General features: G+C 48.5%; 1 protein-coding gene across 1 annotated transcript; it reads left to right on the forward strand.

Moving 5' to 3' along the window:
- The first annotated feature begins 2,213 nt into the window (after positions 1-2,213).
- FAM186B (family with sequence similarity 186 member B) lies at positions 2,214-21,670 on the forward strand. The gene is made up of 8 exons (XM_066366512.1): positions 2,214-2,309; positions 4,182-4,407; positions 7,888-8,070; positions 12,789-14,457; positions 15,324-15,516; positions 17,378-17,556; positions 18,256-18,441; positions 21,502-21,670. Exons 1-8 carry the CDS (start codon positions 2,214-2,216, stop codon positions 21,668-21,670), a joined length of 2,901 nt encoding a protein of 966 aa, XP_066222609.1.
- Positions 21,671-21,871: the final 201 nt, after the last annotated feature.

A 21,871-nucleotide genomic window follows, 5' to 3' on the forward strand; every position in this document is an offset into this window, starting at 1 on the left:
AGGCACCATTCTAGGTCCTGGGCATACAGCAATGTCCATTTAAAACATTTTATTTTATTTTATTGAATTTAGAGAGAAAGGGAGAGAGAGACAGGAACATTAATTTGTTCCCGTATGTGCCCTGACCAGAGATCGAACCCACAACCTCTGTGCATTAGGACAACTGTCTAACCAACCTATCTGGCGGCACAACAATGGCCATTTTAACCATTTGTGTGTGTGGGGGGGGGTTGTTTGTTTGTTTGTTTTAGAGAGAGAGGGAGGGAGGGACAGGAGGGACAGACAGGAAGAGAGAGATAAGAAGCATCAATTCTTAGCGTCGGCCTAGCGTGCGGAGGACCCGGGTTCGATTCCCGGCCAGGGCACATAGGAGAAGCGCCCATTTGCTTCTCCACCCCTCCGCCGCGCTTTCCTCTCTGTCTCTCTCTTCCCCTCCCACAGCCAAGGCTCCATTGGAGCAAAGATGGCCCGGGCGCTGGGCATGGCTCTGTGGCCTCTGCCTCAGGCGCTAGAGTGGCTCTGGTCGCAATATGGCGACGCCCAGGATGGGCAGAGCATCGCCCCCTGGGGGGCAGAGCACCACCCCTGGTGGGCGTGCCGGGTGGATCCCGGTCGGGCGCATGCGGGAGTCTGTCTGACTGTCTATCCCCGTTTCCAGCTTCAGAAAAATGAAAAAAAAAAAAAAAAAAAAAAAAGAAGCATCAATTCTTCATTGCGACACCTTAGATGTTCATTGATTGCTTTCTCATATGTGCCTTGACTGGGGGGGGGGGGGCTCCAGCTGAGCCAGTGACCCCTTGCTCAAGCCAGCGACTTTGGGCTCAAGCCAGTGACCATGGTGTTATGTGTATGATCCCATGCACATGCCAGTGACCCTGTGCTCAATTGCTGGCTCAAGCCAGATGAGCCTGCGCTTAAGCTGGCAACCTCAGGGTTTCAAACCTGGGTCCTCAGCATCCCAGGTTAACACTCTATGCACTGCACCCTGCCTGGTCAGGCTTAACCATTTGTTTTTTTGTTGTTGTTTTGTATTTTTCTGAAGTTAGAAGCGGGGAGGCAGACAGACTCCCGCATGTGCCCGACTGGGATCCACCCAGCATGCCTACCAGGGGGCAATGCTCTGCCCATCTGGGGTATTGTTCCCATGCGGCTGGAGCCATTCTAGAACTTGAGGCGGAGGCCATGGAGCCGTCCTCAGTGCCCGGGGTCAACTTTGCTCCAATGGAGCCTTGGCTGTGGGATGATGGGCACTTCTCCTGTGTGCCCTGACTAGGAATCGAACCTGGGACTTCCATACGCTGGGCAAATGCTCTACTGCTGAGCCAACAGGCCAGGCACCATTTGTTTTTAAAAGACTTCTTGCTGGCCCTGTCCAGTTGGCTCAGTGGTAGAGTGTCAGCCTGGCGTGCAGGAGTCCCAGGTTCGATTCCCAGCCAGGGCACACAGGAGAAGCGCCCATCTGCTTCTCCACCCTTCTCCCTCTCCTTCCTCTCTGTTTTTCTCTTCCCCTCCTGCAGCCCAGGCTCCATTGGAGCAAAGTTGGCCTGGGCGCTGAGGATGGCTCCATGGCCTCTGCCTCAGGCACTAGAATGGCTCTGGTTGCAACAGAGCAACGGCCCAGATGGGCAGAGCATCGCCCCCTGGTGGGCATGCTGGGTGGATCCCGGTTGGGCGCATGCGGGAGTATGTCTGACTGCCTCCCCATTTCCAACTTCAGAAAAAAAAATAAATAAATAAAATAAAAGACTTCTTGCTGTGATGATCACCTTCAGTAAGTGAAAGCGCTGATTGAGCCCTGGTCCCTGGTGCAAAAGCAAACATATTTCCATTAGTTATTGATTGGCTATAACTTTTTTAAAGTCCTCTTTGGGAAAAGAACTTTTTCTTGTTGCTTTTTCCTATTTTTAGCCATTAACAGTTTGGGAGCAAAACATTTAATGATTTTTTTAAAAGTTAATATGTATTAGGTAACAGCTAGATAATCAAGCAGATAGATGACAGGGATTCATTCTTCCAATCAAACTGATGATGTCACTGGAGAAAAGAAGGTCAGTTGGAACCTGATGTCTGACAGTTACTGGGAGCTGTGCTAGACATAGGGTACTCAGAAGCTGCCCCAGTGCCTTTAACTCTAAAGCAGCCAACATCATGGGTCCAGACAGGCTTGTGTGCTACAGACACAGGACATCTTTGTGACTGACGAAGTGCCCCAAATGGAGAAAGATGAGCCCCCACAGTTGGTGGCTCCTGTATCAGTGAAAGCCATCATCTCGAGGATTGAGGCTGCCCAGCTAACTCGGGCTCAAGAGGTAACCCCGGAAATGAGGGAGTTAACGCTTCTGTTGGGATCTGATGTGGCAGCTGGGGACTGATCCCAGATTTGGTCAAGATTCAAGATCTGGGCACTTCGGGGTCCTGGGATACGTGGCAAACTGGCTTTGCAGACAGATTAATACAAATATCCACCCCCTGGACCTGGCCTCTGCAGGGTGGCCACCCCCCTGAGGCAGGGCTGGACCCCAGAAGGGAACAGCCTGCAGAAAGCCTAGGATGGCCCTAGACATATAGGGTGGGTCCAAGCAAGGCAAGAGGAGGGACCCAGAGTTGATGATTGGGGTCTGTTCTTGCTGACCTGTCAGAATGCCCCAAGCTGAGCCCTAGAAGCTCACAGTGAAATGGCAAAAGGCTGGAATCAGCCTGGTCATGAGCCTCTAGTGTATTTTTTATGGGAACCTCTAATCTTAAGAGTTTCTTGGGGCCCAATTTTTCCAGTCTGTTGCCTCTGGATCCTTGTGTGATGTCCAGACATTCCCCAACAAATTCTGAAATTCTGAATAAATGTTTGCTATGGATTTCTAGTACTCTCTCCCTGACCTGGTCTTAATCATCAAAATGACAGTGATTATTGTATGTGCCAGACACTGTTCTAAGTGCTTTACAAATATTAATTCATTTAATATTTACAAAAATACTGTGATGTAGGTACTGTGGTTGGATTCAAATAATTTAACAACTGGTTCTCTGCCCTAAAGACTGTTTTAAGTATAAAAACACGATATACTGAAAGGTAGTTTATTATTTCATGCATTTAATACTTAAATAAGAACAATAAAAGAGGTATACAAAACTTGATTGTTATAAGAAAGTTTTAAAATATTAATGAAAAATATTAATTAATACTGAAAAAACAATAAAACTGTTATTTAAGATATTTCCATATTGCTTCTTCTTCTTTTTTTTTTTTAATGTACGAGCAGAAGCTTTATTTAGAGTGCATCCCGGGCAAGGTTCACTGGTCCACAAGACAGGGGCCAGGGAAGTCGCCCATATTGCTTCTTTTTTTTTTTTTTTTTTTTTTTAGAGAGTCAGAGTGAGGGATAGACAGGGACAGACAGACAGGAACGGAGAGATGAGAAGCATCAATCATTAGTTTTTTGTTGTGCATTGCAACACCCTAGTTGTTCATTGATTGCTTTCTCATATGTGCCTTGACCATGGGCCTTCAGCAGACCGAGCAACCCCTTGCTTGAGCCAGCGACCTTGGGTCCAAGCTGGTGAGCTTTGCTCAAACCAGATGAGCTCACACTCAAGCTGGGCGACCTCCGGGTCTCGAACCTGGGTCCTCCGCATCCCAGTCCAATGCTCTATCCACTGTGCCACCGCCTGGTCAGGCCCATATTGCTTCTTGATTGGTGTCCTTACTTGCAGTTTTCTTCACTTTTATCCGAGCATCATCGGCTGTGTGATTTATCCTTAACCATCTTTTCACTGTAGGAGTAGGATCCCATTCCTTTACCTATGGACAGAATGAACATTACTATGGGCACTTAGAATACGCTATTGCACAGATAAACATTAAAAAAGAGTAAGAAATGTAAATTTGTGATTTCCACATTGGGCAGTTGCCCAGGCACCCACCTTAGAGAGAACCCTGATTACAAGTGCCATTTTAACAGCCAGTTCGCTGAACTCAACAAAAAATTAGGTATTGGTTCTGCTGAACCGGTCAAACCGGCTGAATCCCACCACTGCATAGGTACTATAATGCTTCCCACTTTACAAATAAGAACACAGAGACCCCGAGAGGTTGAATGATTTATCTAAGATTACACTACTAGAACGTGGCATCTGGCTCCAGAGCTCACACCTCTAAACTCTACAGTCTTCTGTCTTCCATATAGGATATTTCTTCCCAGCTCTCCAACATCTTGGACAATGTCAATTGTGTCATCAACCGCTTCCAGGAAGAATTAGGATATGATTTAAAAGAAAAGGCCAAATCTCACCAGATGGAACAAAAGGGCAAGAATAGATTCACCTTGTTAGAGAAAATTGCTTCTTTCTCCAAAGATGCTAAAACTAAAGAGAAGCACTTATACGAAATTCTCCACTGGCTGGGAGACTGGGGTGAGTCTGCAGGCTGTGTGTAGTCCTGAGGGCAGGTGCTTTCCTGCTCGCTCAGCCTCTTCCTTTCACCACCGCGTTCTCTGGGCAGGGCGTGCAGGGAGGCAGGCGGAGAGGGAGCAGTGCAGTGTGCCTCTCCAGTGAAATGTTCTCCCACTCATGTCACAACACATCACCTTCACTCCCCAGAGTGGCAAATATGTAATTGTCAGGAATGTAACATTAGCTGCTATATGTGATGAAGTCATGGGTCCATTATATTTCATTTTTTAGCACGATAGAAACTAAATTCAAACCCACCCTAGCTATTTCATTTAATTTTTCAGTTTTATTGAGATTTGACAAATAACACTGTGTAAATTTCTTTTTTTCTTTTTAAGATTTTATTTATTGATTTTATTTATTTATTTATTTATTTATTTTTTCCTGAAGCTGGAAACAGGGAGAGACAGTCAGACAGACTCCTGCATGTGCCCGACCGGGATCCACCCGGCACGCCCACTATGGGGCGACGCTCTGCCCACCAGGGGGCGATGCTCTGCCCATCCTGGGCGTCGCCATGTTGCGACCAGAGCCACTCTAGCGCCTGAGGCAGAGGCCACAGAGCCATCCCCAGCGCCCGGGCCATCTTTTGCTCCAATGGAGCCTTGGCTGCGGGAGGGGAAGAGAGAGACAGAGAAGAAAGCACGGCGGAGGGGTGGAGAAGCAAATGGGCGCTTCTCCTGTGTGCCCTGGCCGGGAATCGAACCCGGGTCCTCCACACGCTAGGCGGACGCTCTACCGCTGAGCCAACCGGCCAGGGCTAGCTTTTATTTATTGATTTTAGAGAGCGAGAAAGGGGGGAGAGGAGTTGGAAGCATTAACATGTAGTAGTTGCTTCTTTTATGTGCCTTGACTGGGCAAGCCCAGGGTTTTGAACCGGCAACCTCAGCATTCTAGGTCAGTGCTTCCTTTATCCACTGAACCACCACAGGTCAGGCAACACTGTGTATATTTCAAGTGTACAATGATATACATATATATTGTGAAATGATTACCACAATCAAATTACTTAAAAAAATTTTTATTGAGCCCTGGCCCGTTGGCTCAGTGGTAGAGCGTCGGCCTGGCATGCAGGCATCCCGGGTTCGATTACCGACCAGGGCACACAGGAGAAGCGCCCATCTGCTTCTCCACCCCTCCCCCTCTCCTTCCTCTCTGTCTCTCTCTTCCCCTCCTGCAGCCGAGGCTCCATTGGAGCAAAGTTGGCCCGGGCGCTGAGGATGGCTCCATGGCCTTTGCCTCATGCACTAGAATGGCTATGGTTGCAGCAGAGCGACGCCCCAGATGGGCAGAGCATCGCCCCCTGGTGGGCATGCCAGGTGGATCCCGGGCGGGCACATGTGGGAGTCTGTCTGACTGCCTCCCCGTTTCCAACTTCAGAAAAATACAAAAAAAAAAATTATTGATTGATTTTAGAGATAGAGAGAGAGGAAGTGGGAGAGAATCATCGATTTGTTTTCCCTTATTTATATATTCATTGGTTGATCCTTCCATGTGCAATGACTGGGGATCAAACCAACAACTTGGGTGTATTGAGATGACACTACCTGGTCAGGCACAATCAAGATACTTAACATATTTATCACCTCACATAGTTACCCCTTTTTTTATGTGATGAGAACACATACTTGAAATCTTAGCAAATTTCAAGTATACATTACGGTATTATTAACTATAGTCACCATGCTGCACATTGGATCCCCAGAACTTATTTATCTTATAATCAAAAGTTTGAGGCCTGACCTGCGGTGGCACAGTGGGTAAAGTGTCCACCTGGAATGCTGAGGTTGCCAGTTAGAAATCCTGGGCTTGGCTGTTCAAGACACATATGGGAGTTTATGCTTCTTGCTCCTCCCCCCTTCTTTCTTTCTCTCTCTCCTCGAAAATGAATAAAAAAATAAATAATCTTAAAAAAAAAGTTTGTACCCTTTGACCAATATTTCCTCATTTATTCCCACTTCCCACCTCCTGGTAACCAATGAGAGTTCCCTTTTCTCAACATCCTCACCAACACTTAATTCTTTTTCTTCTCTTTTCTTTTTTTTTTGTATTAATATTTTTCTGAAGTTGGAAACGGGGAGGCAGTCAGACAGACTCCCGCATGCGCCCGACCAGGATCCACCCATCATGCGTCGCTCTGCTGCAACCATAGCCATTCTAGTGCCTGAGGCAGAGGCCATAGAGCCATCCTCAGCACCCAGGCCACCTTTGCTCCAATGGAGCCTTGGCTGCGGGAGGGGAAGAGAGAGACAGAGAGGAAGGAGGAGGGGGTGGAGAAGCAGATGGGCGCTTCTCCTGTGTGCCCTGGCCGGGAATCAAACCTGGGACTCCTGCATGCCAGCCCGACGCTCTACCACTGAGCCAACCAGCCAGGGCCTTCTCTTTTCTTTTTTTTAAAGTGAAAAGAGGGAAGATTGTGAGACAGACTCCTGCATGCACCCTGACCAGGATCCACCCAGCAACCCGTTTGGGGCCAATGCTTGGACTAACTGAGCTATTCTCAGCGCCCAGGGCCAACTCTCGAACCAATTGAGCCATGGTTGCGGGGGGGGGGGGGGGAGAAGAGGGACGGCGAGAGGGGTGGAGAAGCAGACGGTCGCTTCTTCTGTGTGTGCCCTGGTCAGGAATCAAACCTGGGACTTCCACACACCGGGTCAACACTCTATTGCTGAACCAACCGGCTAGGGCCTTGCCCATTTTTAAATTGGATTTGTTGTTGTTACTGAATGTATGAGTTCCTTATATATTTTGGATATTAACACTATCAGACATATGGTTTACAAATATTTTTTCTCATTAGGTTGGTTGTCTTTTCATTTTGTTGATCATTTATTTTCCTAGTATAGTCATTTGGGTGTGGACCAGCTTGCATGCAGCACTGGAGCCCGGTGCTTACCTCTATTATTAGAGTTTCCCCATTATAAGACCTTAGTCTGCTGTGAAGTGTGGTAGCTGACTGCAATGTGGAAGGAAGGTGGTATAGGGATGTGCCCCACCCCCTCACGCTGCCCTGACGCCAAGGAGCTCTCAGAACAATGGTTCTTCAGCTGCCCCCAAGAACTAAGCAGGGCTATTGACTCCAGTTAATTCGTTTAATTATCCAGGTATTGGCCTAGGCAATATGGGGATAGAACACTAACAAGGCAGACATATCCATGGCCCTATAGTACAACAATACTGTCTATTATATGTTTTTTACATGACAGGCCTCATATTGATCATTTCACAGATACTATTTCATTTAATCTCCACTCAATCCTTTTATAGGCAAGGATACTGAGGCTCAGGGGAATAAGTGACATGCTCAATATCACACAGCTAGTAAGAAGTGAAACCAATTTGACCTCAAAGCCTGCTGTTGTCACCCCTCTGCGATAGGGCTGCTTAGGGCTCCCTAGAAGGTAGATTATTCTCAGCCTAAACCTCCCACTCCCTCTCCAGGTGATAGTCTGACCAATGAGATCAGGAACAAGAAGAGTGAGAATGAAGAAGAAGGCATGGACAAATGGATTGAAGTGATGGAGAAGGTGTTACCTCTCTCCCTCATCGCTGCCAAAGGAGGCATCGAGTCTCTCATTTCCCTTTGCTCCACTCTAATTGATGGACAAAAGAAAAGGGCACAAAGTAGGTTGGAGTACCCAGGAGGGGGCCTGGGAGGGTGGACGCCATCTCAGGGGAGAAGTTACATACCAGGGTCTGTGGGGATCTTTCTGACTCAGATAAAAGGAAAGCTTTTTCTGAGATAAATGGGTAGTGGTGAGGGGTTGGGATATTGAACCCAAAATGGCACTGAGCAGTTATTTTTTTTTTTTTCTGAGCAGTTATATTTTATTTTATTTTTGACAGAGACAGAGAGTCAAAGAGAGGGACAGACAGGAAGGGAGAGAGATGAGAAGCATCAATTCTTGGTTGCGGCACCTTAGTTGTTCATTGATTGCTTTCTTATATGTGCCTTGACTGGGGGGCTACAGCAGAGCGAGTAACCCTTTGCTCAAGCCAGCGACCTTGGGCTTCAAGCCAGCGACCATGGGGTCATGTCTATGATCCCACACTCAAGCCAGCAACCCTGTGCTCAAGCTGGTGAGCCCGCGCTCAAGCTGGTCACCTCAGGGTTTTGAACCTGGGTTCTCTGTGTCCCAATCCGGCGCTCTATCCACTGCGCCACTGCCTGGTCAGGCAGCACTGAGGCAGTTCTGAGCTGTCTCTCAGGACTGGAGGAAGGGGTGATGTGGAGACAGGATCCTATTGGTGCTCCCTAGAGCTGTGGCCTCATGCAAGTTCTGGGGAACAAAGCCAGAAAGGCTGGAGCTTGTAGCTAGAGCCTGAGGCTACAAGCTTCTTTTCCTTACTGCAAACCCAGCCACAGACCCAAAAGTCTGGTGAGACTCAGCCAAAGGTTCCAGAACCTTCTCAGTTGTGGCCATTCTAGAAGTAGTCAGTCAGCAACAAGGTTCAACCTTGGTATTTTACTCCTATCAGCACTAGAAGTGACCTGAGATTATCTAACTCCTATATTTTGTAGATAAGAACATTGAAGCCCAAGAGAGGAGACCACAAGAAAAGCTTGTGGCGAAACTTACACTTAGGTTTTCTAGCTTCTTTTTAAGTTTTTTAAAAAAAATTTTATTTATTAATTTTAGGGAGAGAGGGAGAGAGGGAGTGAGGTCATAGTTGTTCATTGATTGCTTGTCGTATGTGCCCTAACCAGGCAAGCCTGGGGTTTCAAACCAGTGACCTCAGCGTTCCAGGTTGACATTCTAGCCACTGCACTACCACAGGTCAGGCGGCTTCTTTTTATTTATTCATTTAGATTTGGGGGAGTTTCTTTTCTTTTCTTTCTTTTCCTTCTTTTCCTTTCTCTCCCTTTCTCTCTATCTCTCTCTTCTTTCTTTCTTTTTTTTATATTAAGTGAGAGGCAATGAGGCAGAGAGATAGACTTCTGCATGCACCCTGACCAGGATCCACCTGGCAAGCCCCCTACTGAGCGATGTTCTGCCCATCTGGGGCTGCTGCTTTGTTGCTTGCCAGTTGAGCTATTTTAGCACCTGAGGTAAGGCCATGGAGCCATCCTTAGTGCTTGGGGCCAACTTGCTTGACCCATTGGAGACATGACTATGGGAAGGGAAGAGAGAGAGAAAGAGAAAAAGGAGGGGTGGAGAAGCAGATGGTCACTTCTCCTGTGTGCCCTGACCGGGAATTGAACCTGAGACTTCCACACACCAAGCCAACACTCTACTGCTGAGCCAACCGGCCAGAGCATTTTTTCTTTTTCCTTTTCTTTTTTGAGAGAGAGAGAGAGACAAGAAGGGAGAGAGATGAGAAGTATCAACTCGTAGTAGCGTCATTTTAGTTGTTCATTGATTGCTCTCATACGTGCCTTGATGGGGGAGGGGGGCACTAGCTGAGCCAGCAACCCCTTGCTCAAGCCAGCAGCCTCGGGCTCAAGCCAGTAACCTCAGACTCAAACCAGCAACACGATCCTGTGCTCAGGCTGGTGAGCCTGTTTTCAAGCCAGATAAGCCTGCACTCAAGCCAGCGACCTCAAGGTTTCAAACCTGGGACCTCAGCATTCCAGGTTGATGCTCTATCTGCTGTCACCATTGGACAGGCATGGCGTTTTTTTCTTTTCTTTTTATGGGGGGAGGGTGGTGAGAGGAAAAGAGATAGTGAGGCAGATTCCCACATGCACTTGACTAGGATCCACCCAGCAACCCCTATCATGGGCCAATGCTCGAGTACTGAGCTATTTTTAAAGCCTAAGGCTGACGCTAGACCAACAAAGCTATCCTCAGTACACGGGGCCAACGCTCAAGTCAATTGAGCCACTGGCTGCAGGAGGGGAAGAGGGAAAAAAGGGGGAGGGCAGAGAGAAGCAGATGGTCACTTCTTCTGTGCCTTGACCAGGAATTGAACCCGTGACGTCCATAGACTGGGCCTACGCTCTATCCACTGGCCAGAGCCAGGTATGGCTTCTTAATCTTATCCTATAGCATGGGCCTTAGAGTCAGACAGACCTGAGTTTGAATCCCATGTGCCTATTTCTGGCTGTGTGACTTTGGGCAAGTTACTTCATCTTTCTGAACCTCAATTTCCTCATATACAAAATGGAGAGGACATTGCCCGTTTGCGGGGTTCCACTTGGTACAGACATCTGGCATGATACCTAGAACATGCTCATGGCTTAATAAACAATAGCTAACATTAGCATTTAGTTATTGTCTGACGTGTGGTGGTGCAGTGGATAGAGCATCGACCTGGAATGCTGAGGTTGCTGGTTCGAAACCCTGGGCTTGCCTGGTCAAGGCACATATAACAAGCAACCAATGAACAACTAGAGTGCAACTACTTTTATATATATCTTTATATCACATAATATATCAATGATCATTATCTATATTACATGTACTTATAACCCATCAATTTATTGTTATACCATATTACTTTTAGTTCCCCCATCCTTTCTGTAAAATTAATAATTAAAATCTTTAAAGCATTTTATCATTGATTTTTATGGCCAGGTTCCTTATCATCAAGCCTGATGCATAGTCGGGGCAGGGAGGAAGCAGGGAAAGGTGGATGAAAAGGAGACAGTCTCTCCTACAATCCTTAACATATTATTTCTCCAAATATAGTTATTGGCATACTTATTTCCCTGCTGGATTATATGCTCCTAGAGGGCAAAGGCTGTGTCTTACTCATTTCTTTTTAGGTATTATTGAATTATCTCATACTATGGCACTAAACATGCTTTAAGTTAAATAGTATGAGTTAGATGTTATGATTACCCTCATTTTTCAGAAGTAGAGGTACTGAGAAGTTAGGAAACTTGCCCAAAGCAAGTGATAAGGATGGGATCCATGCCTAAGTTATCTGATTCCAGAATCCAAGCTCTGAACCACTAGAACCAAACTCTCTGTCAAGATTACCTTGATACTAGCTTGACTTCAGTGTCATTCAATTTCCATATTTCCTCTAGCCTTCACCCAAAGTTAGCCAATGTTCTTTATTTTTCCAGTAATGTTCGTCGAACAGGCAAATGAATGGATGCTCCAAGATAATCATTCCAGGGTAGATCCAAGGGGATACAAATATGACCATGGCCCAGCCCTGAGGAGCTGACACCTATGAACGGTTTAAACACAGAGTGAAGAATCTGTGTTTATGGATATTTTTCTGGGGAGAAGGTTCCCTTTCATCAAAATATCAAAGGAGCCTGATCAGGCGGTGGCGCAGTGGATAGAGCATCGGACTGGGATGCTGAGGACCCAGGTTCGAGACCCCGAGGTCGCCAGCTTGAGCTCGGGCTCATGTGCTTTGAGCAAAGCTCACCAGCTTGGACCCAAGGTCTCTGGCTTGAGCAAGGGGTTACTCAGTCTGCTGTAGACCCCTGGTCAAGGCACATATGAGAAAGCAATCAATGAACAACTAAAGTGCCACAATGAAAAATTGATGATTGATGCTTCTCATCTCTCTCCATTCCTGTCAGTCTGTCTCTATCTATCCCTATCTCTGACTCTCGCTCTGTCTCTGTAAAAAAAAAGATATCAAAGGAGTTTGTAACTTCTGGAAAAAGATATTAGTCACTAAAACAAACAAACACATGTAACAGTTACAGGTTGATGTGATTCTCTACAAACACAGTCCAGTGATAACCAGAAAGGGAAATAAAGCTTCCCAAGTGATCTGGAATCTAAGTGCCAGGTAGGCTTCCAAAGTTGTTGTTTTTAAGTGAGAGAAGGAGAGATGTGAGGCAGACTCCCGCATGCACCTGACTGGGATCCACTCAGCAACCCCATCTGGGGCTGATGCTCAAGTACCAAGCTATTTTTAGCCACCAGAGGCTGACACGCTCTGACCAACTGAGTTATCCTCAGTGCCCAGTACTGATGCTCGAACCAATCAAGTCACTAGCTAAAAGAGGGGAAGAGGGTGAAAAAGGGGAGAGGGAGAGAAGCAGATGGTCACTTCTCTAGAAACCAGGACAGTCATACACCAGGCCAACACCCTACCAAAGTTTGGATAGTTGGTAAACACAGGTATTGAGGCTGGGAAGTAGCATGATTAGAACAATAACTTAACTCCAGGGAAATAAGGAGGATCAGCAGTACTCTGAATTGAGTTGAACTGGATTGAATAGTTCCAGGCCCCTCTGGGCCCTGACAGCTAAGCCCTGGGCAAGCTCTGAGTCTGGCAAAGATCTCTCCTGACAATAACTCCCCTGGCTTCACATATAGCCCCAGCTCCTTTCTTGTCAAAGCTCTCGGAGGGCTGCATGGGAATTTGGCCAAGCGGCACCTGGACCCATGGGAGCTTGTTGCCTTTGTTTTCTCTACTTCTTCTAGTGCCCAGACACATATTCTGGCAAGGCTGGAGGCAACAAAGCCTACAAAAATCTACACCTTACTATCAGCCACTGAGCCCGAAAAAGATGCTTCAGGACAAAAATACTACCTCCATGAGGGTTTCTGAGGTGAAGTCCATGCTGCAGGAACTCCTGGACTCTGCTATGTTCAACCAGGGGGAGGTCAGGGCTATCAGGTATATGTATGCTGTTGTGGAGAACCTCAACAAGGCCTTGATCCTCCAGTACAATGAGAATAGCAGTCTGGAGACCAAATACTGGCAGCTGAAAATAGAGATGACCAAAGAACTCAGGAGCCAGAGGCTATATTTCCAGCAGTCCATCCAAGTCCTTGAGAGTAAGAGGGATGCTCTACTAAGGCAGGTAGAAATTCTAGGGGAAAAGTACCAGGACCTTCTCCTGATAAAGCATACCTTAGAGTTCCAGCTGAAGAAGGCTCAATATGCTAGAGGTAAAACAGAAGACCTGGCCAAAATCTCTGTTGACTCTCCAGGCTCCCCTGAGAACCTCCCAAAGAAAGAATCAGTCATGGAGGAAACCCAACAGGAACCCAAGAAGGAGGATCAGTTGTTTTCACCACTTTCCCTAAATTCCATGGCCACAGCTGGGGATAGTGCTGCTAGGTCTTTGATATATCAGCCACTTTCCACCATGACTATTCATTCAAGGATTGCAGATGTATACAGCAGCAGGGATGCTGGAAGTCTTCAGCTTGAGTTGCCATCCTTGGTAGACCACAAGTTTCCTCAGAAATGGGAAATACCAGTGGCAGAGAGCTCAGGCCATGAACTCAAAGACCAGAAGGACTTCTTCCAGGGAGAAGCCCAAGAGAAAGGAGGACTCCAAGTGAAGCACCATTTTAGGGAGCAGCTGTCTCCAGAGAGCTCCAGGATGGTAGCCTTGGAAAGCAAGGTAGAACACTGGGAAGAGGAACTCAGCTGGGAGAGGCGGAGGCAGCAGTGGCAAGAGGAAGAGGAGAGGTGGCTGCAGCGACAGAAGAAGTGGGCCCTGCTGGAGCAGGAGCACCAGGAGAAGCTGAGGCACTGGGAGATGGAGGAGGTGGCAAAGGAGCAGCAGCGGAGATTGGTCCGGCCAGAAAAGGAGGAAGGGGGCCCACAGAAGGAGCTAGAGCAGCCAAAGGAGGAGGAAGAGAGGATGCTCTTTGTGACCACCAGTCGATGGAGGGACTTGGAGAAGGCATCACTGGCATCACCCCCCCGCCAGGCCCGATCTGCTTGCCAGGTCAGGAGGCCACCCTTACCCAGGTCCCCTAATACCCATCAGCCTGCCCCAGGAAAACAGAGGACCATGAGTTCAACTGAGTTTACCCAGAAACCACAGACCTGCCGGGTTCCCACAAAGCCCAAGAAATCAGCCTCTGTTCCTATCAGAGGGGCCTTCATCCGAAAGGTAACCCAGCCCCCTTTGCATATATCCTCGATAACTCTGAAGGGGAAGGTATACCACATGGACGTGGAGGCCCAGAGGAAGAACCTGCAGCTCCTGAGTGAGGCTGCTGAGCCAGGGCTGCCCCACTACCTGCGCAGCAAGGCCCTGGACCTCACCACTACCGCCATGGAGCTGAATATACTCAGGCTGCAGAGCCTGTGCCATAAGTATATCTTCTACAGACGCTTCCAGAGCCTCCGGTAGGTCCTCCCTGGCACCCACCCAGGATCCACCCACACCCATACAGTGTGTGGGCACAGCTCAAACCCAAAGGGAAAAGAGGAGCATGGGGAAGGGAACAAGGACAATCACCCCAGGCCTGGAAAAGGTCCCCCTTAAGCCTTGGGAAACCCTGAAGACGTGGGAGGCAGGGTACTTACACGTTGTTCTCCCTGTAGTGGGCCTTTTCTCTTAAGCCACTTCCTTATTTCTTTCTCTCTTCCTACCCCCCTTCCATAACCTACCTAATATGCTCCCTCATTTGCCTTACTTTCTTCCTATTTCCAGCCCAGGCCCAAGGCTTCTCACCTGACCGTTCTCTGCTGTCTTCTCTAGTTCTCATCACCCTCCACTTCTCTTCTTTTTTTTTTTTTTTCATTTTTCCGAATCTGGAAACAGGGAGGCAGTCAGACAGACTCCCGCATGCGCCCGACCGGGATCCACCTGGCATGCCCACCAGGGGGTGATGTTCTGCCCCTCTGGGGCATCACTCGGTTGCATCCAGAGACATTCTAGCGCCTGAGGCAGAGGCCACAGAGCCATCCCTAGCGCCCAGGCCAACTTTGCTCCAATGGAGCCTCGGCTGCGGGAGGGGAAGAGAGAGACAGAGAGGAAGGAGAGAGGGAGGGGTGGAGAAGTTAGATGGGCGCCTCTCCTGTGTGCCCTTGCTGGGAATCGAACCCGGGACTCCTGCACGCCAGGCCGACGCTCTACCGCTGAGCCAACCGGCCAGGGTCCACTTCTCTTCTTGATCGCAGGAATTACAAATGTAAAGTCATCTCTGGTTAACAGTCTTGGGGGGGAAGGAGATCCCTTCACTCACTAAATGATTTCCCTTTCTTTCCAGACAAGAAGTGATCGACCACATACAAGCCATGCGAGAAATGGGGGCTGCTTACAAGACCCAGAATCTCCACATCTTCCTGGAGAACATTGACCACCTGCAGTATCTCCGCCTACAGGCCTGGACGAACAAGCAGAAGGATCTAAAGGAGAGGCGCCAGGAGTGCCTGAGCAGCATGGTGACCATGTTCCCCAAGGTGGGCCCCCTGCCTGGTGATCTCTGGCATCAGTGCAGCCAGTAGTAGGGATGGAGCCAGGAAATGAGCCAGTAGGAAAGTGGGGTGTGACTGGGGTCAAAAGGGGTAGATGGTAAGAGAACAAGTTAGGCCCTGGCCGGTTGGCTCAGTGGTAGAGCGTTGGCCTGGCGTGCGGGGGTCCTGGGTTCAATTCCCGGTCAGGGCACACAGGAAAGGCGCCCATCTGCTTCTCCACCCCCCCCTCCTTCTTCTCTGTCTCTCTCTTTCCCTCCCTCAGCCGAGGCTCCATTGGAGCAAAAGATGGCCCGGGCACTGGGGATGGCTCCATGGCCTCTGCCCCAGGCGCTAGAGTGGCTCTGGTCGCAACAGAGCGACGCCCCGGATGGGCAAAGCATCGCCCCCTGGTGGGCGTGCCGGATGGATCCCGGTCGGGCGCATGCGGGAGTCTGTCTGACTGCCTCCCCGTTTCCAGCTTCAGAAAAATACAAAAAAAAAAAAGAGAGAGAGAGAGAGAACAGGTTAAAGCCTCTGAACCAGGAAGAGGTAAAGGCAGGACTGGCCTGAGTGTAAGGAAGGGCAACTTTCCAATCTCCATATTTGGGGAAAGCAATAAAGAAAGACTTTCAAAAATGAGCCACAGAAGACTCTTCTGGAGGGGAGCTAGCTGGAGCCCGCTGGCCCAGCTCTTCACTGAGGCTCTCTCAGCTGCGCTCTCTGCCTGCTCCTGTAAGTTTTCTAGGCCTGGGCACAGCTGTCCTCTTCACCCTTGTGCTGAGGGCTCGCTTTGCTTCCCTCCGGGGACAACTCCCCTGATTGCTAGATGCCACATCGCCGTTGTTTTCATGGAGCATCTCCTCTAGTCACTTCCTGACAGAGGGTGCCTGGCAGATAAAATCACTGAGGCCCTCATTGTATGAAAATATCTTTACTTAGTTTATTCGTTCTTAATTGACAGTTGCCTGGATATGGAAGATTTCATTTTCCCGCACGATTTTGAATACACTGCACATTGTCTTCTAGGTTTTAGCATTGCTATCGAGAGTCCAAATTTATTTTGAATCCATTTGTTGGGTTTGACTCGTTTTTACTGAGGGCTGGCTTCAGTTTCCTTTATTCCTTCCCCTGTTACTGGGGCAGAGAAGCAGTGAATGCTGACATGGTGCTCAGGGGCTATCCCACAGCTTGCAGGGATTGGAGAATCCCATAGCAGTGACTCAAAACCTGCTGAGATCTCCCCTGGGGTTGGGATGGGAGGTAAGCCTCTTGAGCCCTGAACAGCAGTGGACTAAGTCAGGGAGGAGCAGTATGCTACGGGACTCTGTGTAAGTGCCAGCAGCAGGCAGTTGGGAGAGCTTTGGCAGAGAAGGCATCTCCCAACTCAGCTTCCTGTCACCTTATACTAGTCCTAATCATTTCCTGTGTCTTAACTCGCTAAATTGGTTTTAAGGTTCAGAAGGGACCATATGACACTTCTTTTGGTGGCTGAGGGCTCCCCCAGCTCCTTGCCCAGTGCCTGGGTGGGGACTGGATGAAAATATACCCAGAATATTCCAGGAACAACCTGGCCCCATGTTCTTGAACCCTGCAAGTACCTCAAGAGTTCCAGCTGCTCTGGCTTCCTTTGGTTTTTTCCTTGCTGTTTTATCCATTGTCCAGATTCTCCACAGCAAGGAAGATAGGCACTAATCTAGTAAATAAGAATTCAAGGAATTTATAAGAAATTTGATACCCTGGGGTCTCAGGGGTTTCCAATTCCTGGGTCTCACCTGCTCTGCTCAGCCCTGAGTTAGGCAATGCCTCCTCCTGGCCTAGAGAGGGGTAACTTCCTGTCTCCCTGATGTCTCTTTGTTGGTTCTTCTAGCTGCAGCTGGAGCGGAACATTCACCTGCATACCCCTGTGGTCACTTCTCCAAAGTCAAGGAAAAGCAAGCCGTCCCCATCCTTACTCCGGCGTGTCCACTCCAGCAGCCCCTTCTGCAAGCAGTCCCCAGAGCATCTTCCATCCAAGCACCGGGAATGTGTGGCCCTGCAGATGGCCCAGTAGGTACAGGGAAGCCAAGGGCACAGCCAGCTGTTTGGGTAGGTAGGCAGGGAGCAGGAGTGGCCACATTAGGAAGTCTGGCAGCTACTCAAGTGCACATACAGGCAAGGCTCACCCCATGAGTTTCAAGGCACCTGTATTCTCAGCTGCCCTGCTCAGCTCTGGCCATTGGCTCAGGAGGGGGTATGCGTGTGTGCAGTGGTGTGTGGTCTTCAGTGGCCAGTCTAACTAAATATGTTTCAAACTATGCAGCCGAAAGATTCTGAGAACCCACAGCTTAGAATTTACAACCATTTCTACCCTAAGCATTGGTCTGGCGCTTGCCATTGATTCATCCATATAAACAAGCCTGATTATTCCCACTTGTCACCCCCAGGGTCAAAAAGAGACACTGTGAGCCTATGGGCAGCCCAGAAGTCCCATGTCCACACCCACCCTAATATGGCCCAGTTCAGGGCTTCAGCCCCAGGACCTGTGCCGAGGGGAGCCTCTTTCAGCCACTCCTCAGCCAAAGGAGCCCCAGGGAACTGAGACTTAAGAGTTTAGGGGAAGAGGTGACAACTCTTTGAGAAGGGAAGATAACAGTTTCTTGAACTTGTGGCCCTGGAGAGCTTGTTGCTTCTCAATCTCTTTTTCTCTATATGTCTAACTCTTTGTCTCTTTTTTTATACTCTCTACCCCCACTCTTCCACCCCCAGCCAACGGGGGAACCATATGGAGGCTATTTGGAAGACTGACGTGGTGTCCTCCAGTCACCCAATAGAAAAGAAGACCTCCACCAGCCTGTCCTGGGACGAGCTAGGGTGGCGCCCAGATATTCCCCGGCTGTTGGTATTGGATGTGCATTCCTCCTACAATAAAAGTCTGATGGTCCTCAAGGCCCAGTAAGGTGTGAGGCTGGCTGGTTCATCTGGATTCAGGGAGATGTGCCCAGCAAGGGCGGGGACCAGAATATACACTGTCTCTGTCCAGCAACCCAGGAGGTCTATTTCCAAACATTAGTAATGACCTCATTTATTATGCCACATCAGACAGAGTGATGCTTGCTTGCCTCATCAGCCATCAGCTTGGGTCCCACGCCAATACCAATCTAGTTTTCTCAAAGGACTTTCCATCGTGTCTTGGAAAATCACTACAAAATCTTTCCTTCTACTTGCTTCCTGGGCTGCCCATTCATTGCTCAAGAAGTGTATCTCGCCCTAGGTCTGGAGGTTGTTTTCAGAGAGAGCCAGGTGCAGGATGGATAAATGAGGGAGACCACGAAGTGTATGATAAACCTGAGACTTGGGCCTGGGCCTGTCTTTGGCACTGTTGTTTCTGTAAGGCCTTCAAGATCTGTCTCTGGGAACAGCAGCTGAGGAGAGGGAGGCAGGACTCAATAGGCCAACAATAAACATTTCTGGTTAAGAAGGTTCAATTCTCCTTTGCCTCTCCTGTCTTGAAGATGTCATTATTGAAGACTCAAGGCTCTCTTAAGCAGCTTTTCTAGATGACCTATCCCAACTGCCTCCTGTGGTCCTGGCCCTACCCCAACTAAAGATCTTTGACAGGGAGCGGGCACTAAAGCCTGCCAGTCTAGACCTAAACAGAACCAAGAGCTGTAAGATGCTTTTGCTGCTGCCCTCCTCCAGACAGGGACTTAGGTAAGACAGGGTAGTATGGCAGCATCAGGGAAGGCTGGTCCTTGGCTAGGCTTCCACTCTGAAGTTGGCCTGAGTCCCAGCTGGATATTAGCATTATAGCCCACCTAGTGCATACAGTTTCTGGAGTTTCTAAGGGGTGTGCATGTGTGTTATTATTATTGAGTTTATTTGGCTATAGCACACACAATTAACTGAGAACCAAAACAACACTGGCACAATGAATGAGCCAAGAAGTCAAATGGTGCCCTGACCTGAGATTTGGCAAAATTTGCCCAAGGTGCCCCCATGGTGGTGTCTCTCCTGAGTTCCTTCTCTTCTCCCTCTGCATCCCTGCCAGTGCCTGGGCTCTACTTGGCATCTGTTTGAATCAGAGGCCCCAGCCCCTTTGTTCTTCTCACACACATAAATATCAAGGGTACATGCTCCATTTGGCCCCAAACAGTTCATTGATGTTAATAACTTTTGGAAAATTTAAGGGGGTGATGTGGAAAGAGATTCACAGTGAACAGCACCAAACAGCAGCCTCTTATTTGATAGAACATGCAGATTCAAAAACTCCTTCCTGTCTCATGCAGAGCTACTCCACCCACACCCAGGCCTCCCCTGGGATCTCAGCTTCAGGCTTAAGCACTTATCAAAATATTGTTGCCAGCAAAGACAGCTTTCCCTTTCCAGGGGAATTTAGGTGAATACAATTTTCTTCCCCCTTTTCCAACTCTACACAAGTTTATTCACTTTATCTCTCTACCAGGTATAGAGGCAAAGCTTTGCTTCTTCTGTCTTCTTTATCCACATGTAGGCACCACCTACCTGCATGTCAGACTGGCCCTCAGTGTTTCAGTGTGGCGGCTCCCTGAGTTGTCTTGGGATCTTGTTATTGTAGCATGGGGATCTACCACTATTTCTTTTATTTTTTTTTTAGTGAGAGAAAGAGACAGAGAGAGATAGGAGAGAGACAGGAAGGGAAAGAGATGAGAAGCATTAACTCATACTTGCGGCACCTTAGTTGTTCATTAATTGCTTTCTCATATGTGCCTTGACTGGGAGGCTCCAGCCGAGCCAGTGACCCCTTGCTCAAGCTAGCGACCATGGGATCATGTTTGATCCCACGTTCAAGCCTGCAACCCTGCATTGAAGCTGGTGAGCCTGCGCTCAAGCAAGATGAGCTCGCACTCAAGCTGGATGAGTCTGTGCTCAAGCCAGTGATCTCAGGGTTTCAAACCTGGATCCTCAGCATCCCAGGTCGATGCTCTATCCACTGCACCATCACCAGTTAGGTAGGATCTACCACTCTTTAAAAAAAGTTCTCTGCCACTGCCTAGGCTATGGCTGCCTCGGAGGTGGAGGTGTGGCCATGCTGCTTTCTTTGTGAGCACTCAGTGTGGGTGTCCCTCTGGAGACACACACTCTACTTCCACTCCCAAAAGTGCATCTTCTCTTTGGCTGCCTGTCCCTGGCCCACCATGAATCCTCAAAGTTACCTGCCGTGTGGTTTCAGGCCACTTACCTCTTCGTGATCTTGCTGACCTCACCAGCTCTCCTGGCTGTGCTGTCTAGTTCACAGCACCATCTAGTTTCATAACTAGGACCACCAAACTCACTCTGACTGCCCCGTTTTTCTGATCTGCCTGGCAATAACAGCCTGTCTCATCTCAGGCCTGCTCAGGTGTCCTCTCAGCATGTGGGAAGGACTATTCATCTTCCCACTGTGGTTTGGGACACTAGGAAGATAATATCCCTGAAAAACCAGCAGACTCCCTCCTTCAAAATCTTTTTCTGCTTTGCCTCACAAGCATCTCCCCTGGGCTTTCTATCTGACAGGGAAGATAGCTACATGTCTGCACACACGGAGAAGAATCTTAACCTTCACTCTAACCACCCTTCCTCACTCGGGGCCTATTCCTGCACAGCTCAAGTTCAGAGTGGTTTACATGTGTGCACTGAGATGCAGCGAGTGCTGACTCACATAGATGTCCAACATGCTACAGACAGAGGAGACAGTTTATAACTTGGTTTCTGGAAAGGAGATTAGATGGTGATGGAGATGGGTAGGAAGAAGTAGGGAAGAGTGAGGGGAAGGAAGAGGGAAGTATTCTGTAATATGACAAGAGACAGACTCACAAGAAAAGAAGCAGAGCCCTTGGGATGTGGTAGAAATGTGTGTTCAGTAGGTCCATGTCCAGGCCAAGTCTGGGCCCAAAAAAGACCTGGGAAGCTCTTGGACGGGCTGGGTGGGGGCACTCACATCCTGGGGCCTTGTCCCTGCTGTTCCCTCACCTGTAACTGTATTAACTCTTTCAGTGCCTCAGCAACCCAAAGAAAGGAATGCCAAGAGGCCTCAGATGAGTCAGCTGAACTTGTTCATAAAAAGTCATGCAAGTCTCTCCCTGGAACCCTAAAAAGCCAGAAGGATCGAGACAATCAATCCCCACTCCATCCCCAAGCCAGTGATTTTCAAAATTTAGGGTGACTAAAATCATATGGCAACTTGTTCCAAATTCAGGTTCCCAGTTGGTGTTTTTCAATACCAAGGATGTTGCTAAATAGTCCTAGAACATTGAGAAACACTACTTTCCTCCTTCCCCAAACTGTATATTTTTAATAAAATAGAGGTATGCTTATTTTAAAGTTTTTCTGTCTCACACAGAAACCCACACCTTCCCAAATGATT

This window comes from Saccopteryx leptura, chromosome 2 (assembly GCF_036850995.1).
Source record: "Saccopteryx leptura isolate mSacLep1 chromosome 2, mSacLep1_pri_phased_curated, whole genome shotgun sequence".
In the NCBI taxonomy this organism is placed as follows: Eukaryota; Metazoa; Chordata; class Mammalia; order Chiroptera; family Emballonuridae; genus Saccopteryx; species Saccopteryx leptura.

Bases quoted from the DNA above. Each gene is read 5' to 3' on its own strand.
- FAM186B (XM_066366512.1), top strand. From the start codon at position 2,214: ATGGAGAAAGATGAGCCCCCACAGTTGGTGGCTCCTGTATCAGTGAAA. The intron at 2,310-4,181 runs GTAACCCCGGAA...TCTTCCATATAG, and splicing joins AGCTAACTCGGGCTCAAGAG to GATATTTCTTCCCAGCTCTC. The intron at 18,442-21,501 runs GTAAGGTGTGAG...TAACTCTTTCAG, and splicing joins CTGATGGTCCTCAAGGCCCA to TGCCTCAGCAACCCAAAGAA.